Source organism: Rhinopithecus bieti, unplaced genomic scaffold (assembly GCF_001698545.2).
Source record: "Rhinopithecus bieti isolate Rb0 unplaced genomic scaffold, ASM169854v2 scaffold_69134, whole genome shotgun sequence".
Lineage (NCBI taxonomy): Eukaryota > Metazoa > Chordata > Mammalia > Primates > Cercopithecidae > Rhinopithecus > Rhinopithecus bieti.
In genome coordinates, this window is record NW_016825874.1 from 76,527 (window position 1) to 102,825 (window position 26,299).

Genomic DNA, 26,299 nt, shown 5'->3' on the forward strand with positions numbered 1-26,299 from the left:
AAAACTAGCCGGGCGAGGTGGCGGGCGCCTATAGTCCCAGCTACTCGGGAGGCTGAGGCAGGAGAATGGCGTAAACCCGGGAGGCAGAGCTTGCAGTGAGCTGAGATCCGGCCACTGCACTCCAGCCTGGGCGATAGAGCGAGACTCCGTCTCAAAAAAAAATAAAAAAATAAAAAAATAAAGAAAAGAAAATGGCCCTACTGCCCAAAGTAATTTATAGATTCAGTGCTATCCCCATCAATCTACCATTGACTTTCTTCACAGAATTTGAAAAAACTGCTTTAAATTTCATATGGAACCAAAAAAAAGCTCATAAAGCCAAGACAATCCTAAGTAAAAAGAACAAAGCTGGAGGCATCATGCTACCTGACTTCAAACTATACTACAAGGCTATAGTAACCAAAACAGTATGGTACTGATATCAAAACAGAAATATAGACCAATGGAACAAAGAGGCCTCAGAAATAACACCACACATCTACAACCACCTGATCTTTGACAAAGATAACAAAAACAAGCAATGGGAAAGGATTCCCTATTTAATAAAAGGTGTTGAAAAAACTGGCTAGCCATATGCGGAAAACTGAAACTGGTCCCCTTCCTTACACCTTATACAAAAATTAACTCAAGATGAATGAAAGACTAAAATGTAACACCCCAAACCATAAAAACCCTAGAAGAAAACCTAGACAGTACTATTCAGGACATAGGCATGGACAAAGACTTCATGACTAAAACACCAAAAACAATGGCAACAAAAGCCAAAATTGACAAATGGAACCTAATTAACTACAGAGCTTCTGCGCAGCAAAGGAAACTGTCATCAGAGTGAACAGGCAACCTACGGAATGGGAGAAAAATTATGCAATCTACTCATCTAACAAAGGGCTAATATCCAGGATCTACAAAGAACTTAAATTTACAAGAAAAAAAAAAACCATCAAAAGTGGGCAAAAAGGATCTAGAACTAGAAATACCATTTGACCCAGCAATCCCATTACTGGGTATATACTCAAAAGATTATAAATCATTCTACTATGAAGGCACATGAACACGTATGTTTTTTTTAGCACTATTCACAATAGAAAAGACTTGGAACTAACCCAAATGACCATCAGTAATATACTGGATAAAGAAAATGTGGCACATGTACACCATGGAATACTATGCAGCCATAAAAAAAAATGAGTTCATGTACTTTGCAGGGACATCGATGAAGCTGGAAACCATCATTCTCAGCAAACTAACACGAGAACAGAAACCAAAACACAGCATGTTCTCACTCATAAGTGGGAGTTGAACAATGAGAACACAGGGACACAGAAAGCGGAACATCACACAGGGTCCTGTCAGGGGGTGGGGGACTAGGGGAGGGATAACATTAGGAGAAATACCTAATGTAGATAATGAGTTGATGGGTGCAGCAAACCCCCATGGCACGTGTATATCTATGTAAGAAACCTGCACGTTCTGCACATGTACCCCAGAATTTAAATTATAATTAAAAAATCAAAACAGAATATTAATAAGGAAACAGACTAATTAAAAGCGGTATAAAACAACTATTTCTGACAGAGTATACCTCTGTCAGAGAGCATTCATACACACCCTTCTCAATAGTTCATACAATATATTTCTTGATAGACCATCTCTTAGGCCAAACAAGAAGTCTTACCAAATTTTTTAAAACTGAAATTTTATGAATTATTTTCTATAACTAAACATGAATGTGAGCATACAACAAAAATAGAAAAAAAAAAAAACCCTGAAAAACAAACAAACGATCAAAAAAAACCCAAATATGCCAGGCACGGTGGCTCACGCCTGTAATCCCAACACCTTGGAAGGCCAAGGCAGGTGAATCACAAGGTCAGGAGATCAAGATCATTCTGGCCAACACAGTGAAACCCTGTCTCTACCAAAATACAAAAAACAAGCAAGGCTTGGTGGCACACACCTGCAGTCCCAGCTACTTGGGAGGCTGAGGCAGGGAAATTGCTTGAATCCAAGAGATGGAGGTTGCAATGAGCTGAGATCATGCCACTGCATTGCAGCCTGGTGATAGAGCAAGACTCCATCTCAAAAAAACAAAAACAAACAAACAACAAAAAAAATACATATATATATGAATTTAACAAAACACTCGAGCATGCTCTTATGCAAAGCTTGTAATGTTAATATTGTAAAGAGGTTCATCCTGCTCAATATATTCTACAAATTTAATGAAATGTTTTTCAAGTTTCTCATTGCATTTTTGAAAAAACAGCAACCCTAAGTGTATATAGAATCTCAAAAGACAATAAAGCACCCAACAATCTTAAAATAATAATAATAAAGCAGTGTTGCAGGCATTAAAGTTCCTGATTTCAAAAGACATTCCAAGCTACAGAATTAAAACAATCTGGTATAAGGATGAAAAATTAGACTAATAAAATAGAATGCAACACATATATATACTTAAACATAGTCATATCAGGAGTCATTTACAGAGCAATAATTATTACTGTAATAAATAATACATAAAGGTAATGCAAATTTTTGTCACCAAATCATTCAGTAAATATAATGTGAAATATAAAATACTGGAATATCACTCAGTTTTAAAAGCAGAAAATATTCTACCAATTGTGAAGATAAATCTTGATAACACTATGCAAAATGAAATGAGTCAGCCACAAGAAGATAAAGATCGTAAGAGATAGATAGATATAAAGCATTTACACTCTTAGAAACAGATAAAAGAAAAGATTTCCTATTTGCTTAACCCCCAATACCAAGAAAGTTTGTCAGTCATCCATGACAAAAATGTCTTAATGAGAGAACCAGGCATCATGGTTAACATCTGTAATGACAGCTACATGGTACAGTAAGGTTGGAGAATTGCTTCAGGCCAAAATTTTAAGACCAATCTAGGTTATGTAGTGAGATGCCATCTCAAAAATAAGTACCCTTAAGAGAGCTTTGAGATGCATGAAGGGAATTGTGAAACTTTGCTAAAGTCCAAGATTGAGGAGCACCGTTTTCAGAAGGCAAGCTTTCATTCAGGTGGCAAACTACAGGATCCCTGCTCTTGACTACAGACCAGACAATGTCCCACCCAACTTGGTCCCACTGAGAATTTTGAACTTACTCTGTAATCATCCCAAACTCCTCCCAGCCACAGTCTGTGAGAGGTCTTGGTCTTCCAGAAGCCTGGAGAGAGATATCCATTTACACCCATAATGGCAGGCCGGCAGACCTTGGTCCTTACTGTGGTCCTAATAGCAGTTCCAGCTTCCTAAGCCACAGTTCATGGCCACTTCTGCCCATGTAGAAACCCACAGTGACCTCAGAAATCCTCTCTAGTACTGAGTGAAAGCCATAATCCACATCCTAATATAAAGCCCACCATATGTAGACCTGACTGCAGAAACCTGCCCTAGCGTCTACCCTACTGAGCAGAGTCCTGAAGGATATTTACTCTGTCCAAAAATAAAATGGGAATTACAATTACCCAAGCCCCTTCCAATAAGCCAATCCTAGTGCAGAGCCAGCCGCCTTGTGGCCAAGCTACAACCCCGCTCTACTACAAACCCAGAGGGCATTCTATTCCGCTGGAGGACCAACAAAAGATTTTTTCCCTCTGAAACTAGTTTATTAAAACTTTAAAAGGTGTTTACTCCTTCAAATTCAGACACCAATGCAAACGTATACTGTGCCCATTGTCAATGCTTCTATTTTAACATAGCACTTGATGTGGAAGAAAAATTAGTCAAAATAATTTTAAAGTCATTTAAATTGAAGACAAATAAGTAAAACATTGCTGTTTGTAGATCATGCAATGTTCTGTACAAAAAACCATAAACAGTACATTAAAACCTTTTCAAACCAATAAATACACTCAGTAAATCAGCAAAATATAAAATTAACATACAAGTTATGATTCCATACACTTAAACCATCTGATAAAAGAGGAAGAAAATAATCTTACTTACAATAGCACTAAAATAATAAATATCTGAGAACAAATTTAACTGAGGAGCTGAAAAAGTTTTCAAGTGAAAGATTTATCAATGAAAAATAATGAGAACACAAACAAATTTAAATATATTTTATGTCTATCAATTCAAAGAATAAACGTTAAAATGCCATATTATCCAAAGTGCTCTCTAGGTTCAATGTACTCTCTATCAATAGTCCAGTGTTTCTTCACAGTAATAAAAAATACAAGCATAAAATTTACATGAAACTACAAGAAAGTGAATAGGCAAAGCAATCTTGAAGAAAAAGAAAAAAGCAGGACATCATACTTTATAATTTCAAACTATATTTCAAGACTATAGTAATAAAACAGGATGAAATGTGCAGAAAAATGAGCCAAAAAAACCCAACGATACAGAAACCACTAGTCTCACACATTTCAGAGATGATGGAAAAAGAGAATGTAAAAGATAGTTTAACATGAAGTATCTTAAAATTATGCAGATATCTGTGTGTCCACAAACACAAACAAACAAAAAGTCAGATTGTGCACTCTCTTGTATGCCAGGAACAGTACTTTGGCTGTCACTGTAAACTTGAAGATTACTGAAGGGAAAAGAAGAATTCTTAGAAATTTTGAAAGCATAAGACAGAAGATGCCCCTGTGTGAGAGAAAATTTAAAAAATAAAAATAAAATTTAGGCTTTCCAGACACTATTTATTTTGGAACACAGCTTCCATATCACTTTAAGGATTGGCTTTCTCCTTGACCTTGGACCTCTCATCCATGTCGTCTATTGTATTCATTCTCACCTACCTGGGGGTTCTTCCGCTATCTCATATCTCTTCATATTCCAGGGCTCTTTTCCTTGCTCCAGAAAAATGATCAGGTCTGGCTTAAAGGCAGCAATACCTGTTTTATTAAAATGAACAACATGCATCTTGCTCATGTTCTCCAATTATCAACTTGGTAATGTGCTCCGTAAAAGGATGTAATAGAATATTCTAATACATTTATCCCAAAATACTAAATTATAACATGTTGGGAAAAGGCTTATGGGGTGCCCGTATAAACTGGCCATAAAATATGGGACAATAAGTTGTGGAAAGACACAGGAGGTCTCTGAGGAAAGCCTCCTTATTACCATCACGTTCCCATGACCAGAGCGTGACCTGCTCTCTTATTTATAAACACTGTGCTCAAGGAGAAAGATACTCCTTTGAAGCATTGGAATGTGTCCAGATATGCTAGCTCCTAGTTAGGCCCACTCCCCACAGCTGCTCTCTGATAAGTTAAAGAAAAAATCAGTAGTTAAGTTTATGCTGCTTCAGCACAAAGAAAATTTACCCAAACTACCACTACTATAGATTAGGTGTATGACACACCGCCTCCCTTTCACCGTTTCACCCCTGAACATCTGCTTCTTAGATCTAAGTGATTGTACTCAATAAATAGTGTGGAGACCAGAACTTGATGCCTTTTGCAGCCTCCAAAAATGCAACTGGCCTCCTGGCACCCCACCCTTCATGCACTCTTAACCTGACTCTTCTCATTTCTTCATCGCCACTGGACTTCGTGTACCCTACAGGTGGTGTTGAAGCTGGTCCCCAACAGTAACAGAAATTTCGAAATATTTAGAAAGTACTCTAATTTTGCAGGTTCTTAATTTTATCACCTGGTACTACTGAATTAAAACTTGGAGATTGCCAGCAAACTTTTGAAATTACCATTAATCTAAAGTGAAGGACACAGATCAGCTCAAAAATGTGGTAAGTTCAGGTCAAGATGAAACATCTTGCAATTTTTTTTCCTATATGGAAAAATCCCCATGATTTTCTTGAAAACAGAAATCTGTAAGCATAAATTATCAAAAAGAAATTATACAAAAAAGAAATGGTGTTGGGAGCTGAAAGCCGGAGGGTCGTGACCAACTCAGCATTCCACTGGAGGCTGTATGATCAAACAGCGAACTGTTTATCATGAATGCAGGACGTGTGCAAACTCGCTTCTGCTCCTGCCACCAGAAGGTACACTGAGGGCAGTCACTCCCTGGTGCCATGCTTCTTGAGGTTATCTACTGTAACATCTGGAGACTACTGTTCAAAGAATGCAGTCGTGCAGTCCTGCACTAAGAGTCAAGAAGCTGACCAACAGACCTCCCCCTTCTCCCTATTCTCCTTGGATTTAAGAAGGGCCCTTATACTAGAAGCAAAGAGCCCCTGACCCCTTCTTCCAAATATACTCTTTTTTTTTTTGTCTTTATTCCCACATTCATCCTCCTTTGTTCAGTCCAATAAGGTCTGCAGCAAAGTGGCATCCGAACACAGGGACTTGAGGATGTGAATGAAGAAGGTCTGCTGGAGCAGAAGTGAAATTGACCAGATGAACGGGGACCCTGGGACAAAACTGCCAGCAGTGGATATAAGGTCAGTGCTCTAAAGAAATACTGGGAATGGGAACTTTCTGAATCAAGGTAACATGAGCAGAATTTGTCTGCTGAAGAAACACATTATGTGCAGTTGCTTAAAGTTCTGTTGAAACAGTCTGGAGCTCAAGTTAATTCACGGACATTAACTAAGCTTCTGAAGGAGGTTATTACGTATAACTTATGGTTTCTGCAGGCAGGCACTCTCAATGTGGAAAACTGGAATAGAGTAGGAGACAGATTGAAATTGGCTCATCAAAAAGGTCTTAAAGTAGACCCTTCTGTTTTGTCTGCTTGGGGTTTGGTTTGCACGGTCCTACTGCCACTGTCTCCTTCTTATTCTGTCAGACAACAGGAGTCAGGTTCTGAGTCTCAAGAATTAAAAAGATCATTTGTTCCTCTGACAATGCCTATTGAAAATAATGAGCAAAAGAAAGGGGAGAATTGGCCACTTGCTAAGCAGGAAACAGGAGAGAATTGGTCTCTGCCACCCCCTGCAATAACAGAAGTAGAAACCCCCATACAAAATAATTTTGCTTGCTGCTGCCGTGGCTGGGGAGCCTTTAGGACCTTGTGCTTTTCCTATTACCATGAGGACTGATATAAACAATCCGCAACATCTTTTACATGAGCACACTCCTGTACAGTTTACATTACTAAAAGAATTAAAAGCCAGTGTGGTTAATTCACTATAGGGCTGTTAGAATTGGTGTTCAGTGTCATGCACCCCCCACCCTTTCATATAAAACATTTGGCTGCACTTGCTTATCCACCAGTGCACAGCTGACATGGAGCTTAAATTGGCAAGAAATGTGTGCAGACCAGGCGAGGCAGAATCACGCCGCTAGTCAAGGAAACATTGCAGAAGAAATGATGACAGGCAGTGGCCCATTTTCAGATCTGGTACAACAATTAACATTCCCAGAGGCTGCTTACCACTGGTCTGCCTTAGCTGCCAAGCACACTTGGAGAACAATTCCTGAAGAGGGAGTTTCAGTGCAGTCTTTCTACACATCACGCAGGGATCATGAAAGCCTTATGCACAATTTATCGCATGGCTGCTAGAGGCAGCGTGGCATCAGATCCCTCATGCCCCTGCTCCAGAAATGCTTACCATAATTCTAACCTATGAAAACCCAAATGCAGATTGCAAGCAAGTAATGGCTCCCATGAGATCCACAAAAAGCTTGGGGAATTATCTTAAAGCTTGTCAGGATGTAGGAATTGAATTTCATTGTTCTACAATGTTAGCACAAGTAATGGCTAGTTTAGTAGTTGACAGATCTAAAAGGAGCCAAGAGTCAAACCCTCAAGTGGGAAAATGTTATAATTGTGGAAAAACTGGACATTTCAAAAAGGGATGCCACCAGATCTCAGGACAGAAAGGACCTCACAATGCAGTGCCCCCGACCCTGAGCAGAAAAAACACCAGCACTCTGTCCTCCCTGTAACAAAGGGAGTCACTGGGCTCTAACAATGGCAATCACTGGGCTAATCAGTGCTGCTTGAATGACACCCCCCTGTTGGGAAACAAGAAGAGGCCCTGGACCCAGGCCCCTCAAACAATGAAGGCATTCCCAGTTCAGACCACAACCCCATATAAAGGGTTGGTCCCAGGAAAAACATTGATTCCCTCTCCCCAGGAACACCAGGAAGTACAGGATTAGATCTCCCAGTCAGAGAAAGAATTACATTAGTTGCAGGAGACAAACCTACCAAGGTACCCAATGTTATTTGGGGACCTATACTAGCAGCATACATGGGACTAAATTTTAGGCAAAAGTTGCCTTAACTTGCAAGGCATCACTGTAGTCCAAGGAGTAGTTGACTCCGATTATGAAGGAGAAATTCAAGTAGTTTTAATGTCACAAGATCTTTGGGTTTCTGAACCAAGAGAATATATAGTGTAATTATTGCTTATGTACTGCAAATTACACCCTTCTCCACAAAAGGAGAAATGAAGAAATAAAGGGTTTGGGAGCACAACTACATGATAAACCCATCTATCACAACCCATAGTCTCTAATAGACCCACCTGTGTAGAGCAAATTAAAAGAAATTTTATGGGCTTATGGAAACAGGAGCTGATGTGTCAGTAATATCCAGTAAGGATTAGCCCGTATTGTGGCCCATTATGGGATGCATCCCTGGGCTATGGATTCCTGTTAATCTGTCCGAGCCTTGGGCTGCCACCCACTCTCTGCACTTCATGAAACTTCTTCTAACTCAACTTACTCATTGTGTCCACAGAGCCTTAGGCATAATAGTTTTTGCTATTGTTTCCTTGGTCACACTAATAACTTCTGTTGTGATGTTCTCTATAGCTCTGCATAGTTCTATTCAACAGTTCTACAGTGAGGAGAACAAGTACAAAGCTTCAATTGCAACAGCAATTGTGTTGTCATTTAAATCACACTCATATTTGTGTAACCAACTTAGAATATAACCAAAGTGAGTATCCATGGGGCCTTGTGAGAGCCCATTTGCAGGGAACTTTCACATCCAACATCACCTTTGACACTGGTGAATTACAAAACAAAATTCTTGGTTTAAATAGGCAAACTCAAGAGTTTTAGCCTTCTTTAGAAGACTGGACCAAATTCCAGCAAGGCCTGGAGAGCCTCAATCCTTGGACCTATCTAAAGCACCACATTAAAATCTCACATGTAGTTCTTGGAGTAATGCTGTTCTGTCTCTGTTTCCTGTTCATAGTCTGTAAAATCGGATGGATCAGCAATCAGAAAATGAGAGCTGCCCAACCTGGCCTTACATTCATTCGATTAATGCATAAACAGAAAGGGGGAAATGTTAGGAGCTGAAACACTGGAGGCTATATGATCAAACAGTAAACTATTTATAATGAATGCAGAATGTGGGCAAACTTGCATCTGCTCCTGCCACCAGAAGTTACACTGAGGGCAGTCACCCCCTGGTGCCATGCTCCTTGTGGTTATCTACTGGAACATCTGGAGAGTACTGTTCAAAGAATACAGTCATGCAGGCCTGCATTAAGTCAAGCAGCTGACCACAACCTCCTTCTCCCTGTCTCCTTTACTCCATAAATATGAAGGGCTACAGAAGCTCAGGTCGTTTGTTCACTAGAAGCAAGGAGCCCCCTGACCCCTTCTTCTTCCAAATATACTCTTCTGTCTTTGCCTTTATTCTCATGTTCATCCTCCTTTGTTCAGTCCAATAAGGTCTGCAGCAAAATGAAACCTGTAACGTATACAAGGAATTGCATATTAAAGTTATTCTCACCCAGGAAGACCAGGTTTCTGTAGTTCTCTAACATCACATTTCTATATAAATTCTGCTGTGCGGTGTCCAGGCATTGCCACTCCTCCAGAGAGAATTCTATGGCCACATCCCTAAATGTCAGTGATACCTGGAACACACAAACAAACACACATATTTACCAATTGGTCATGGGCAGAAGTTTTAATTTGACTCAAGGTAAAATGGAGAGAGTAAAGAGAGCTGGTTCTGACTCATAAGCAGGATGGAAATTATTCAATAAAACAGCTTTCAACACAGAAATATTCTCTAATGTTTTCTCTAACTCTGATAAAAGAAAGTGGTATAAGATCCATAACATCAGTGTATATGTAATATTTTTCTGGATAATAAAGTATAAATTGGGGGAACAAACACTAGCACATACAATTTTGAGTGGTGTATTTACATCATACAGAATTAATTGTGTGCCAGGCATGGTGGCTCATGCCTGTAATCCCAGCACTTTGGGAGGCTGAGGCAGGCAGATCACCTGACATCGGAAGTTCGAGACCAGCTTGACCAACATGGAGAAATTCTGTCTCTACTAAAAACACAAAATTAGCCAGTCGTGGTGGCGTATGCCTGTAATCCTAGCTACTCGGGAGGCTGAGGCAGGAGAATCACTTGAACCCGGGAGGTGGAGGTTGCAGTGAGCCAAGATCGCACCATTGCACTCCAGCTTGGGCAACATTAGCGAAACTCCATCTCAAAAAATAAAAAGGAATTAATTGTATTTTTCAGATGGAAAAGACATAGTTTTATATATTATTCAGATGGTATAGACATGTTAAGTTAGAAGGTATCAGTCCAATTTTAATGTGTACAATAAGGTAGAGATCCTGTTAATGCAGCTTTTTTTTTTTTTTTTTCAGAAGTTCTAGGATAAAGTCTGAATTGCTGAATTTCTAATAAGCTCATCAGTATGCCAATGATTTTGGCCCAAAAAGATTATTTGGTCAAACATCCAGTAATTGAATGAGCCTGTGTTTTTCTCAATTTTTCTAGTTTGTAGACAAAGATGAGAGCCTTCATTTTCCAAAAACAGACAAATGCAAAGGAAACCTAAGAAAGAAGGGCAGCTGCCAGATTAAAATGTGTTGGTTTGTTCACATCAGCTGCATAAAGATACTTAATAATGAAGAGAGGCCAGGTGCGGTGGCTCACGCCTGTAATCCCAGCACTTTGGGAGGCCGAGGCAGGCAGATCACGAGGTCAGGAGATCGAGACCATCCTGGCTAACCCAGTGAAACCCCGTCCCTACTAAAAATGCAAAACATTAGCCGGGTGTGGCGGCGGGTGCCTGCAGTCCCAGCTACTTGGGAGGCTGAGGCAGGAGAATGGTGTGAACCCAGGAGGTGGAGCTTGCAGTGAGCAGAGATTGCCGCCACTGCACTCCAGCTTGGGCTTGGGCCACTGAGGGAGACTCCGTCTCAAAAAAATAATAATTATTATGAGAAAAATAATTCTATAGTGAAAAAATGTGTCAGAGACCTTATCAACTAAGTGATTTATTAACATCAACTACACTAGAACAAACTTTTAGAATGCCCTGATGCACCCAGAAGGACACAGCATTCCTGCTGAGATATTGCCCCCCGAAAGGTAAATTATAGTGTGAATTTGACCATAAGGAAACATTAGTTTTATGGAAAGTTCAAGATAGAGATATCTCCCATGTGCTGTAATGTTTAATAGTGATTTTAAGTAGTCTTTCTTTAGCACTGTAGAGAGCAGGTATCTCCTAACAATTCTTTTAGAATTTTCTGGGTAACAAATACCAAACTGCTTCAATGAGTGTTTTCTGAATCCTGTACTGCATAGACATAAAAAAGAACACAGATGAAACCTGAACATTACATGTTCTCTGTCTTCACTAAAAACACCAGGTTTTCCCCAATGGGAATTTTGAGTATCTACACCTTCCCATGTTCAACAGCCACAAAGGGACATTTTTAATATTGCAGACTATAAATTCACAGTGATATTTCACATGGCATATAAGAAGCCGTAATATGGAGAAGGCTCTGGTATATAGAAAAATAAATATTTTTCAGAGACTTTGATTATTGTAAGAATTTTTTAAAGTAGTTAAGAAAAACTCATTAGGGAGGAAAAACACAAGTAGAGAAGTACAGGTTTGCAAGTACTAAATGCATGTTTCCTGGAAGCAGAGTGGACACAAATCTTGATCTGAGACATGTTTAGATGAAAAAGAAAAGGCCATTTTTTTTTTTTTTTTCTTTCTCCTCCTTCTCTAGGATTCTTTCTCAGATAAAATTTTCTGGACAAGTTACACCTGCATCTTGAGAATATGCCTTTAAAAGTGTCAGCACCACAGGTCTACCTGCTGTCACCACATCCACAGGCAGAAGGACCAACACAGAAAAACTCCATCCGTTTGTGTCCTTTATAGCAGAAAAGACTAATAAACAAAGAGTAGCTCCACAGAGATAAAAATATGCTTTTCTTTATTTGGTCCTCAGGAGCTGTCCCCTGACACAGGCACCAGCAATTTCTGCTACAGTAATGGAAATAAGGGCCACGCTGTACTGTTCCTACCAAATCCAAACAGAATAGGTTCTTGGACCACACTTTAATGCAAAGATGGAACTTAACTGTCATCAATGTATTTGGAATTTCTCATACTTGATTCTGGCCTCACCTCAGAGTCACATGAGCCACTTAATTACAACAACATGGTGGCTTCCACCCGAACAATAAACAGAATCCATAGACAGGGCACATGTAAAAAGAGTTCTGCAAAATGGCCAGGTGATACTAATTGGAAGCCTGGGCTGATAATCCCTTAATTAAGCATTTCCTCTCAAGCTCTAATGAGCTTATAAAATCACTTGGTAATTTTGGTCCCACTCTATGAAATGTAATTCTGAGGTATGGAAAGGGTCCATAAATGGGTCTTTTAAACAAGTGCCCTGTCAATCATGATGTTGCTCCCCCTGGGCTTATTATTAGCATTAGTTGAGAAATGAGGCACAACACAGAGTCCCTTACACGCAGCACTCTCGTCACAACACAAATACTTCTGGTACAAATGAAAACAATCATTCTTCATCCTAAAGTATTATAGTCTTTGCTGACTCTTTAAAGTTTACAGAGGAAAAAAAAGCAATTTCTGAGTAAGTTTGCGTTTGGAGAACATATGCACATGTACTAATGCAGTGTTTATTAAGCAGGTACTATGGGCTCAATAGGATGTTACAGAGCACTGTGATAGCACATAATGTGGTTTAATCCTAATAACACTCTGTGAGTTGATACTACGTGTTTAATAATTCCAAGGCTTTAAAGGACCTAGCATTTTTATTTCTATTTCTGTTGATCTGTCATTAATTTTTTCAAAAAATGCATAGAATAAAAGCTAAATATAGACAGATGAAAGGGATACAGATGGAAAGAGTTTAATAAAATTTAGATAAATTTTTATTGTGTTTATATTTACTTTCTTGTGACTTGTGAATCAACTACTAGATCTGCAGGAACAGAAAACAAGCTGCTAAATAATGTCTCTGCAAGCACTGGTTTTAATAAAAAAATTTGAAAAGTAATATCCTATAATGCAAACTTTATATTTCCCATTTATCTGTTTTTAAGTTTCAGAAAATGTTGAGCACCAGCTCTAAAAAGGCAACAGGATTCATGACCCAAAACTCTGATTTCTCCTAATCAGTTATTTGAGGCAAGACTCCAGGGTAGGGCCAGACATAAATAAGGACTCCAAAAAGGGTGAATATGAACAGGGCTGGGGCAGAGTGGAGAGCCGATGTACAATTCTGTTCTCTATGCCACTGGGGGGTGTTGTCAGTTCTTTTTTTGAAGCTTACTTAAGTAAACTTAAATCTGAGTTTGTATAATTTTAGTCATTTTTAGCCACTGCCCTGTAGATTTTATATATAATATACTTATACTAATACGAATATACTAATAGGCAATTCAAAAAAAAAAAAATCCCTTAAGGTTTTCTAGAATTTTTTTAGAAGAAAAATAAGTATTCTTAGCAGGGTAAAAGAAATACAAATAATAATAACGACTCTTCTGTTTATAAGTTCAGGTGTAGACATCAGAAACCACAATATAAAGAAAGTGGCTCAAATAAAGCCCAAGTTTGTTGTACATATCTATTTATTGTACTCACCATCTGACGTATAATTCAACCACTTTTCCAGTTGCTAGTCTAGACTAAAACTGCCAGGATGGTAGGAATCATGACTGCTTCATCTATTTTTCTCTTTTTTCTGTCTTTTTTTTTTTTTCTGAGACTGAGTCTCACTTTTTTGCCCAGGCTGGAGTGCAATGATGTGATCTCGACTCACTGCACCCTCCTCCTCCCAGGTTCAAGAGATTCTCCTGTCTCAGCCTCCCAAGTAGGCCAGACTACAGGCATGAGCCACTACACCCAGATAATTTTGGTATTTTTACTAGAAATGGGATTTCACCGTGTTGGCCAGGCTGGTCTCGAATTCCTGACCTCAGGTGATCCACTCGTCTTGGCTTCCCAAAGTGCTGGGATTACAGGTTTGAGCCACTGCACCCATCCTTTTTCATCTATTTTTTTATGACTATATAAAATGGAAGCAATTAGTTTATCTGTTTGAGTCTCCAGACCTCCTGATTTTTTACCCAAGGACCAGGGAACTGGAAAAACTCTCATCTGGGTACCAACCAAAGATACTTCTTGTATAAGGGGAGAAACAAACACAAGATGACTCATTTCTCTCACACTGGGACAGAAATAGAATTAATCACTCTTGTCGCCGGGCGGGGTGGCTCAAGCCTGTAATCCCAGCACTTTGGGCAGCCGAGACGGGTGGATCACGAGGTCAGGAGATCGAGACCATCCTGGCTAACACGGTGAAACCCTGTCTCTACTAAAAAATACAAAAAACTAGCCGGGCCAGGTGGCGGGCGCCTGTAGTCCCAGCTACTGGGGAGGCTGAGGCAGGAGAATGGCATAAACCCGGGAGGCGGAGCTTGCAGTGAGCTGAGATCCGGCCACTGCACTCCAGCCCGGGCAACAGAGCGAGACTCTGTCTCAAAAAAAAAAAAAAAAAAAAAAAAATCCACTTTCTCAGCCTGATACAATTCTGTTCTGGACATTCACAAATGTCTCAAAGATTCACAGGTGATTGTGAGAGGGTTCCCAGTGACCCTGGGCTGATGGTCCAATGATAAGCCAGGCACAGAAGACTCAGGCTGATTCTAAATAAAAAATAGAACTACTTTGGCTGAACTCCAGAATCTGGGCTGTCTGTCCTGATTTGCTAGCTGTTGGGTAAGTAGAAGGACAAGAATACTTTACTCCAGTATCACATTTTACAGGTAGGTATAGTTGTGGTGTGGCTCTGGATACTTTGTGGCCTTAAGATGCTTGTTTACACTTACAGATTCTGCCATCAGATTCCATTTATTCCTGGAGCCTCTCACATAACTGTGGCAGGTTAATGACGAAGATGTGAAAAGGTCAAAAAGACACACTCTCAAAAGAGGAATTTAAAATGTCTATGTTGATATCTCACAATGCAGAAAATATCTCCTGTTGGTTTTCTGTAAATTCTCAATCCAAAGTCAGGCCCTGCCTTGTAAATCCCAGCAGAGGCCAGACCTTATTTGCAGATTCTAGGTGAAATCAACCTCACTGCATTTTTAGGTGATACAGCAAGTAGAGTGAAATCAAAGGAGAAATCCCCTCATAGAGGCTGCTCCAGAATATTCTAAATATTTTACCTTTAAAAAGCTGCCACAAAATGAACATAAGCAGACAGTTTATTTGGGTCAAGCTTAAGGATTTTAACTTGAGACAAAATATTCAAGTTGCCTGGAACCTACATTGTGATTAGCAACAATTGCAAGTGGATTTGTAAAGGTAAAAAAACAGGAACAGTGAGTGAGCTGACACAAAATTGGTTGTGAGAGATTCTTATTTATGCAAAGAAATAACTTTAATAATTGATTGGATATACATCGTTAAGGTTAAGAATATGGAATATAGTGTCCAGTGTGGAATTATTAGTTTAATTTATAGCTACTTGTGGCAATAGTGAGCAGTCTCAAGAGATAAATATATAGCTAAAAAAGGGGTGAAAAACACAATTGTGCTCTCATTTTAATGTCTCTCTGAGTCTGATACCTAAAAGGACTTGCATTCTTCAGATAACAACTTTTTTTTTTTTTTTTTTCATTTCTGAGGACCTAGATTTAGAATATGGAGCTGCAAATTCAGGTCCTGCATGGGTAAAGTAGCAGCAATGTTCAGGTAAATGTTACCTGAATATTTGTGGGCATTTTAGCATGAGGAGGGAGGGAGAAGTGGAGATTCTCATGTCTATAGGTCTACTAAATGCACATATTTTACTCTGATTGGGTTTCGGTGCCCCTTTGTCACTGAATCAGTTTCAGGTCTGAAGACACAAGTCATTCAAAGAGGTAAAATGGTTAATATCTGACCTATGAAGTTTGTAGAAATCTGTTCTAGGCTCTCTAAAAGTGACTGTAGAGGATGATAGATACCAAGTAGGTACAGACACAATTCCACCTGCATATTTGGGGACAGCATGCACTTCGCAGCACAATTGTGAATTGGCTGGAAGCCTGAGCAGAAAAGGCCCATCTAGACTAAAGCTTAGTTGGCACCTTATGTGTTTCCATTATGTCTGGTAATTCTAGACAAGGTTTGGAAAATATAATTAGAAGCAAACTTTTCTTCAGTCCCAGAGGAATTCCACAATAACAGAACAGAAAGAAAACTGTTTTATTACACAATTACATGTGAATGTAACATGTATTACAGTCAATTTGCTCAAGAGATTGCAAAGACAGAAAGACAGTCACCATAATTCATTTACAAGTAGAATTTACAACACCATGTCATACATAGTTCATCCTAAATTCACCTGGTAGTTGGGAAGGCCATCTCCGTATGCTAATCAGTTACAATCAATGACAAAATAAACTTTTCACATCTTCATGACTGGAGGTAGTTTTCAACTTGAACCCCGGTGCCTGCTGAAGGTAGGCTTTAACTGTTTGACAAAAATTGTTGATTTGGGTGCTATCCTTTTGGCTATTTACATTTTAAAGCAATAGCTCTCTACTCCCTGAGCACTGGGCTAGAGCACTCCTGCTTTCCCTCTCCTGGTGGCTAGTGTACTCTCTTGACCCCTACCATCTGCCACTGAGGCACAGCCCATAGCACAGGGCTCACAGCTGGAAACTCGCATCTTAGGTGAACCCCAGTTGCCACAGCAGCATGCTGGTGCCACATCAGAGAGTGAAGCCTGAGCTGCAGGAGGAGAGCCTGCAGACCTCCTGGGTAGAACTGCACCTTCACAATAATAGAAAAGGGAGAAGTGTCTCAGCCTCAGTTTTTATTTAGAATGGTGACATGAAAAAATACTGCTGGGTTTTAGTATGAGTCCAGATAGAGACAGCTCCGAGGGTTCTCACTGTGACAGCCCACGTCTTTCACAGACACCATGGGATACTAATAGGGTTTCTGAAACAGACACACAATACATTTGAGAGAAAAACAGCTCTCATTCTGAGAAAGATTATATTGAGAGAAAAATGTTACAGTGTCTCAAGAAAAAACTGAGATTAGATGTAAGATTGATCAAGTCAGCCAGAAAATATCTCCCAAAGAAGAATTTCTCGGCCGGGCGTGGTGGAACACCCAAAGTGCATAAGCTACTCTCAGCCAAGAAAAACCATGAGCCTTATTGAATAAAGGGGGCCAGTATCTCAGATGAATTTTTTTTTTTTTTTTTTTTTTTTTTTTTTTTGAGATGGAATTTCTTCTTGTTGGCCCAGGCTGGAGTGCAATGGGTGTGATCTTGGCTCACTGCAAACTTTTGCCTCCTGGGTTCAAGTGATTTTCCTGTCTGAGCCTCACAAATAGCTGGGACTACAGGCTGCACCACCACACCTGGCGAATTTTGTATTTTGGTAGAGAAAAAGGTTTCACTATGTTGTCCAGGCTGGTCTCAAACTCCTGACCTCAGGTGATCCACCCACCTTGGCCTCCCAAAGTCCTGGGATTAGAGGCATGAGCCACCGTGCCCAGTTCTCAGCAGAATTTTACAAATTATCTTCACATCTCTGCTGCTCTCTTTTTTGCTAACCATTGAAGTGAGATCTAATTGGAATATATCTGGACAACTATCCACCAGCACTTTTTTATAAAAAATTGAATCTGTGTTAATATAGTAGAATATATTAGAGCTGGCAACATAGCTAACTGGGAGAACTATTATGGTTTTTTGGGTAGCCATATCCCTGATCTTTATTTGTCCCGTAATAGCAGCATACTAATTTGGTAAAATATGACACTAAAATTATGCTTACCATATAACTTACTACTATTGGATAAATTAATAAGCATGTCAGACTAATAGCTTAGTGTAACAATTTAAGCGTAATTTTCTTTGGATATCAGATATAAATACATAAGTATGACATTCTATGTACTTGTCATAAGGTATGTAAGATTTTAAAAAATTATTGAACTATAATATCAGTTAAAACACTATATTCAAAAGTAGATTAACAATATTAAAATAAGGGAATTCAATCAAAGAAATATGTGGCCTGTATATTCATACTATTGTAGGGAAAATACTGTTTAATTATATTAATGCAGGTTGTCTACAAACCCACTACACATAACTTACACTAACCTGGTACTGAAGTAACCCAAGTACAACAGACTCCACTGTTCAGTTTATACCATCTGGACCTTTCTGGCTCTTTTGCATTAAGTATGTCAGCCTGCCAAATAATCACCTTGGATAATCAGGTTTCTGCCAAAGAACTTAGTATTCTTTTAGTCTATAGTATTCTGTATTGCTAAATTCAATCTTTGTGCTCAACTTTTAATGCTCTTGAAATGAAGTTTACACTGAACAAATCTGTGTCTAGTTTAAAGACTAAAGATAAAAAAAATAATCTTTTGCCAAGACAAAAGAAAGCAATGAATCTCAGGTCCCAGATAAAGACAATTCTCAGTCAAAAGAATGACAAAAGGTTTGTTTCATTGTTAATATGATTTAGATATATTTCAAAAGCAGAGGAAATATATACATATAATCTAAACCATTTTTTAAAAATCAGCAAGTTATCCTCCCTTATTTTCACATATGAGAATAAAGCCTCTTATTGCAAATTTATATTTTCTCTTACAACAGCCAGGTCTCTGGACAAGTTCTTGAACTCTTGGACATCTGAATTTTGCACACTGTGTGCACTTGAAAGGATGTTTATGGGGGGAAAAGCAGAAGAGAGAAAGGCGTTATAAAAAAAATCCATGGGTTCACATGAATAAAGCAAGTTCTTAGAGACCTATGAAGAGACTTAGAATCTGACACAGTAATAATTGGAGACTACATCTCACAGGCACTAATGGACAGATCATTGAAAAAGAAAATTAACAACAATATTAGGACCTGAACTCAACACTTGACCAGATAAATAGTCCTAATAGACATCTACAGAACTCTTCATCTAAAATACCATAAAACACATTCTTCTCATTACCACATGGCACATACTCTAAAACTGACCACACAATCAGAAACAAAACAATTCTCAGCAAATTCAAAAATCCCAAAATGATACAAACCACACACAGATTACGGCTTAAGAAAAATAGGTTTCAATACCAATAAAACAACTGGAAACTATACAATTAAGTAAAATTAAATGGCCTACACTTGCATAACTTCTTGGTAAATAATGAAATTAAGGCAGAAACCAAGAAGTGTTTTGAAACAAGAATGAAAATACAACACACCAGAATCCCTGAAATACAGCTAAGGCAGTGTTAAAAGAAACATTTATATCATTAAATCCTCACATCAAAAAGTTATAGAAAGATCTCAGTTTAACAACCTGACATCATAAATAAAAGACTGAGAGCAGTAAAAGCAAATCAGCCCCTAAGCTAGCAAAAGACAAGAAATAACCAAAATCAGATCTGAACTGAAGGAGATTTAGACATGAAAAACTACAAAATATCAAGAAATCCAGGTATAAAATCTATTTTTAAAAAAGGTAAATAAACTACTAACTAGATTAATGAAGAAGATACAAATAAACACAATTAGAAATGACAAAAGGAGACATTACCACTGACCACACAAAAGTATACTGAACTCTGCTATGCACATAAACAAACAAAAATCTATAAAATGAAAAAATTCTTGAACAAATACATCTTCCCAAGACTGAACACACACACAAAAAAAATCAAAGCCCTAAATACACAGATAAGCTCAAAAAATTGAATGAATGGCCGGGCGCAGTGGCTCAAGCCTGTAATCCCAGCACTTTGGGAGGCCGAGGCGGGCGGATCACGAGGTCAGGAGATCGAGACCGTCCTGGCTAATACGGTGAAACCCCGTCTCTACTAAAACTACAAAACACTAGCCGGGCGAGGTAGCGGCGCCTGTAGTCCCAGCTACCCGGGAGGCTGAGGCAGGAGAATGGCGTGAACCCGGGAGGCGGAGCTTGCAGTGAGCTGAGATCTGGCCACAGCACTCCAGCCCAGGTGACAGAGCAAGACTCCGTCTCAAAAAAAAAAAAAAAAAAAAAAAAAAAAAAAAAAAATTGAATGAATAATAAATAGCCTACCAACTAAATGAAGCTCAGGACCAGACATATTCACAGCTGAATTCTACCAGATGTACAAATAGAAGCTGATATTATTTCTTCTACTCGAAACAATTCAAAAGATTAAATTATTCTACTAAAACAAATCAAAAGATAAAAAGAAGAAACTCCTCTCCAACTCCATTATAGTAAGAACAGCATCATTCTGAACCAAAATCTAACAGAGATAAAACAAGAAAAAAGGCAACTTCAGGCCAAATATCCTTGATGAAATGATGCCAAAATCTCAACAAACGGCTGGGCTCCAGTGGCTCATGGCCGTAATCTCAGCACTTGGAAGGCCAAGATTAGGGCGATTACATGAGTCAGAGTAAGACCAGCCTGGCCACACGAGAAACCCCCATTCTTCTTCTAAAAAATCACAAAAAACCAACCTGGGTGGTGGTAGCAACACACCTGTAGCCCCAGCTACTCAGAGGCTGAGACAGGGGAATCACTTGAACCTGGGAGGCAGAGGTTGCGGAGTCCAAGACAATGCTCTGAACTCCAGCCTGGTGACACAGCAAGATTACCATCTCAAAAAAAAAAAAAAAAAAAAAAAAAAAAAATCGTCAACAAAACTATGGCAAACCAAATCCACAGCTTATCAAAAGCTAACCACATGTGATAAACACGTTTTGTTTGGGGATCAAGGTTTTCAACATACACAAATCAGAAACATGTGATTGCATCACATAAATTATCTCAATAGATGCACAAAAGTTTTCAATAAAATTTAACATTTTCATGTTAAAAACCCTCAACAAACGAGGCATTGAAGGTACATACTGAATGGACAAAACCTGTAAGCATTCCTTCTTGATAACTGGCACAAGACAAGGATGCCTTCTCTCAACAGTCCTATTCAGCATAAAATTGGAAGTCTTAGCCAGAGCAATCAGGCAAAAGATAAAAATAAAAGGCATCCAAACAAAAAGAGAGAAAGTCAAACTATCCCTATTTGCAAACAACATGATTCTACATCTGGAAACCCATATACTCTCAGCAGAAAAGCTCTTTAAACTGACAACCTTAGTAAAGTCTCAGGATACAAAAGAAATGTACAAAAATTAGTAGCAACCCTATATATCAAGAACATCCACGCCAAATCTGAATTGAAAACACAATTCCATTCACATCTGCCAAAGAAAAGAATAACATCTAGAAATACAGATAGCCAGAGAGGTAAAAGATTGCTATGACAAGAATTATAAAACAATGCTTAAAGAAGCCAGAGATGACAGAAACAAATGGAAAACCATTTTATGCTCATGAATAAAAAAAAATCACTATCATAAAAACAACCATACTGCTTAAATAAATTTATAGATGTAATGCTAACTTAATCAAACCACCAAAATATTTTTTAACAGAACTAAAAAAACAAAACTATTTTAAAATTCACATGGAACCAAGAAAGAGCCTGAATAGCCAAGGCAATCATAAGCAAAAACAACAAAGTTGAAGGCATTACATTACCTGACTTCAAACTACAAAACAGTGCTACAGTAAACAAAGCAACATGGTACTGGTACAAAAACAAACTCATAGGCCAATGTGACAGACTAGGGAGCCCAGAAATAATGCTACACACCTAAAACCATCTGATATTCAACAAAGGTGACAACAGGAATGTGGGAAGAATTTCCTATCTAATAAATGTTGCTAGAATAACTAGCTAGCACTATGTAGCAGATTGAAACTGGACCCTTTTATAATACCATGTAAAAAAACCAACTTAAAGTAAATGAAAGACTTAAATGTTAATCCTAAAAATTATATATTAAAAAAAACCCTGGAAAGAAGTGTCATTGAAGACATAGAAACTGGCAAAGATTTCATGACGAATATATGAAAAGCAATTGCAACAAAAGCAAAAATTGACAAATGGGACCTAATTAAACTTTTTCACAGCAAAGGAAACTATCAACACAGTAAAGAGACATCCTACAAAATAATAGAAAATATTTGCAAACTATGCTTCTGACAAAGGTCTACTATCCAGAATCCATAAAAAACTAAAACAAGTTTACAACTAACTTAAAAGACAAAAAAAAAAAAAAAGAAAAGATGTTTGTCTTCAAAAGGAGACAAACATGTGGCTAACAAGCATATAAAAAGGCCCATCACTAATCATTAGAGAAATGCAAAAGAAAACCACAATAAGAAATCATCTCAAACCAGTGAGAATGGTCATTATTATAATTCAACCATTGTGAAAAGCAGTGTGGTGATTCCTCACTAAACTAAAAACAAAATTACCATTTGACCCAGTAACCTCACAATTGGGTATATACCTAAAAATATACAAATTATTCTATCATAAAGACACATGCACAATCACATTAATTGCAGCGCTATTCTCAATAGCAAAGACATGGAATCAACCTAAATGCCTATCACACTGGTAGACTGGATAAAGAAAATACGGTATGGCTGGGCAGGATGGCACATGCCTGTAATCCAGCACTTTAGGGGCTGAGCCAGGTGGATTGCCTGAGTTCAGGAGTTTGAGACCCGCATGGACAACATGGCAAAATCCCATCTATTAAAAAAAAGGACAAAAATAAAAATTAGCTAGGCATGGTGGCACAAGCCTTTAGTCTTAGCTACTTGTGAAGCTTAGATAGAAGAGGATTTCTTGAGCCTGAGAGGTTGAGGTTTCAGTGAGCCAAGATCACACCACTGCACTCCAGCCTGAGAAAAAGAGTGAGACACTGTCTCCAAAAATAACAAAAAATTAAAACTTAATAAACTTAATAAAACAAAATATGGGCTGGGTGTGGTAGCTCACACCACACCCAGCACTTTGGGAGGCCAAGGGGGCATTCACCTGAAGTCAGGAGTTCGAGACCAACGTGGCCAACATGGCAAAACTCTGTCTATTCTAAAAATACAAAAATTAGCTGAGTGGGGTGGCACACACCTGTAATCCCAGCTACTCTGGAGGCTGTGGCAGAATTGCTTGAACCCGGGAGGTGGAGGGTGCAGTGAGCCGAGATCATGCCACTGCACTCCAGCCTGAGTGACAGAGCGGGGCTCCATCTCAAACCAACCAACCAAACAAATATGGTACATAAACATCATGAAATCATGAAATACTGTGTGGCCTTAAAAAAAAACAAAAACAAGATTATGTCCTTTGCAGCAACATGGATGAAGCTGGAGCTCACTATTCTTAGAAAGTTGATGCAGAAACAGAAAACCAAATGCATGTTATTATTTATAAGTAAGAGCTAAATAATAACACAAGAACACAGGAGAAAAAGACACTGAGGCCTAGTTGAGGGAGAAGGGTGGGAGGACTAAAAGGATCAGAAAAAATACCTTTTTGGTGCTATGATTAGTACTGCAGTGACAAAATAATCTGCACACCAAACTCCCATGACACAATTTTAGCTGTATGACAAAGCTGCACGTGTACCCTTGAACCAACCAAAAATAAAAGTTAAAAGAAAAATAAGTCCCTGCATTGGAGAAAGTACAAGGCAGGTAGAAGGACTGGTTTGTGCTATAGGTAGTGGCCCAGGTGGGGCTGTACTCTGATTTATTTCTGGGTCCATGCAGGCAGATAAGATTACGAACCCTAGGCTGGTGGAGAAACAGGTTGCTACTGCAGATTCAGTGTTTGAAAATAGAGATATGCCAGGAGACTCGTAGACACTTTTGTAGGTTTCTGGCCAAAAAACCCACTAGGGTCAAAAATGCTGTGGTAAAATTCCTGAGGGTGGTGCCTTGTCCTGAGAGGGGTGTGGACACATCAATGTCTAGTGAGTGTTTGTGAGTGGGTGGAAATCCTCTGCTGGCAGCTGTGGAAAAGGGGGTTTGTCATCAGATCTCTAAGTTTTCAGTCCTCTCACCCTGGGAGGAGATCTGAAATTAAAGAACAAGGGACAGTGTGACAGCCTGTGTAGAGGAGAGCAGAGCCTCCTATTCCCAGACACTTAGAGTTTCATTCCAGGCCAGGAGTCTGTGCTATCTTTCTTCTGGCACCAAATCTGCAGAGTTTGATGAACACCAACAATTCTCCAACACCAACTCATTGTCTAACACTTGAATTCTGACACCACCCAGAGTCAGCACAGACCCTGATTCAGGGCTCAGTCCCACAACATTGTCCTCACTGCAGATGCCAGTCACAAACTCCAAGGGATCATCTATGCTTCTGACCTACTGTTTAAAAATTAGGGACTCTCCTTTTTGAAATCCAATAATCTGAGAGAGCTACTCACAGAACTCAACAGAACACTGTAGTTATAGTCACTGACTTCAAACAAAATATACAAACCCCAAAAAGTCAAATGGAAGAAAAGTATAGAAGCAAGAAAAGATGTGGGAAAAGATGCAGCATATAGATAATAAAGAGCCATGATTAATAAAATTCTCTATCCTCTGTGTTCTCCAGGAACATTTTATGAAAAGAAACACCCTTCCCATTATGACTTAGATGGTGCTCTTTTCTCTTATGTACTACACAGCCAGGAAAACACTCTGCATATTTTCTTTTTCTCATTAAAAAAGTCAGCTGAATTTGCCTTCAGTGGTCAACATAAAATACTTTTTAATCAAACTTAAGTTTATTTTCTTCCCACAGGATCCTGAAATCTAAGCTATGCTCAGTCTGAGCCACCATACAACCTCATTTTATGCTACTGCAGATTCACTGTCTGAAGAACTCCTAAGAACACACTGACTTCATGGTAAAACATTCTCTGATCTAAAATCTGAGTATTTCACCCTTCGTTTAAACATTCCCCTCACCTTCTTTCTAATCTTATTTGCTTTTCCCTAGGAAAAAAGGCCCTTTTCTACCTAATCTTTGCAATCCTTAAAGATCTTATAGTTGGTGCTTCCTCCTGTTGCAATACTCCTTTGGAATCCAATTTTTTTTTATGTACATCTAACTGGTTTATTTTAAAACCTCTCGAAACTGCCTCAAAACAGTAACAATTTTATCTTCAGTAAGACCCCCAAATCCCTTCTTTCTTAACCTTAACTGCATCTGCCTGTGGGGCCCCAGCTTTCCAGGACTCTGTAGCTTCTCTCACTATAGAGACCTCTTCCACGGCTGGGGTAAGCAGGCTGGGACATCTGCAGGAAAGGCTTTCCAGAAGGAACTAACTGGGCCTTTAATAACCTCTTTTTGCTGGCTCAAAATTAACCTCAGCTTGCAGTCATTGGGCTCAAGCTTTAATTACCATGTCAGTCATTCACTTAGTTTTTGAAACTAAGTGTTTGAAAAATCCAGCAAAATGATTCAAAAAGTGTCCAAATAAGAAAAATGTAAGATGCTTACCTTTTGTACCTCAGTAAAAGAAGCAAATGTATTTTTTTGACAATAAAGCATTATTTTACTTTTTGTATTAAAAATCATGTGGTAAACAGTTATACAGGAACACTTCTAGGAGGTACCAAGTTTCATCACATAAAATTTACCATTAAATTCAGAAATTGAAATAACAGGATATAGAGCAAAGATATTTATTTTTGCAAATTCACTGCAAAAAAAGAAACTGATGTTTCCACGAATCTATGTAACTCACCAATTATCTACCACATTTTCTTGTGGAAATATATTAATTCTCTATAGCCGAAATGGAAGAAAAATTTTGATTTTTTTCCTCGGTAGCTAACATTCTAAAAGCTAGATGGAATTCTGTTTGAAATCACTCAGAAATAAAAGAAAACACACCTGAGGGCCAGGCGTGGTGGCTCGTGCCTGTAATCCCAGCACTTTAGGAGGCTGAGGCAGGCAGATCATTAAGTCAGGAGATTGAGACCATCCTGACCAACACGGTGAAACCCTGTCTCTACTAAAAATACAAAAAAATTAGCTGGGCATGGTGGCGGGCACCAGTAGTCCCAACTACTCGGGAGGCTGAGGCAGGAGAATGGTGTAAGCCCGGGAGGCGGAGCTTGCAGTGAGCTGAGATCGCGCGGCTGTACTCCAGCCTGGGCGACAGAGCAAGACTCCGTCT

The 26,299-nt window shown here is 38.9% G+C and overlaps 1 protein-coding gene across 1 annotated transcript in view; it reads right to left on the reverse strand.

The window, feature by feature from the left end:
- Nucleotides 1-9,718, reverse strand: part of LOC108522778 (zinc finger protein 676-like) — a gene marked incomplete at its 3' end in the record, with an annotated part of 86,069 nt that extends 76,351 nt beyond the window's left edge. Inside the window, 2 exon segments of the mRNA XM_017863216.1 lie at nucleotides 4,778-4,873; nucleotides 9,645-9,718. Of these exon segments, the coding sequence (XP_017718705.1) occupies nucleotides 4,778-4,873; nucleotides 9,645-9,678 (130 nt within the window).
- Nucleotides 9,719-26,299: the final 16,581 nt, after the last annotated feature.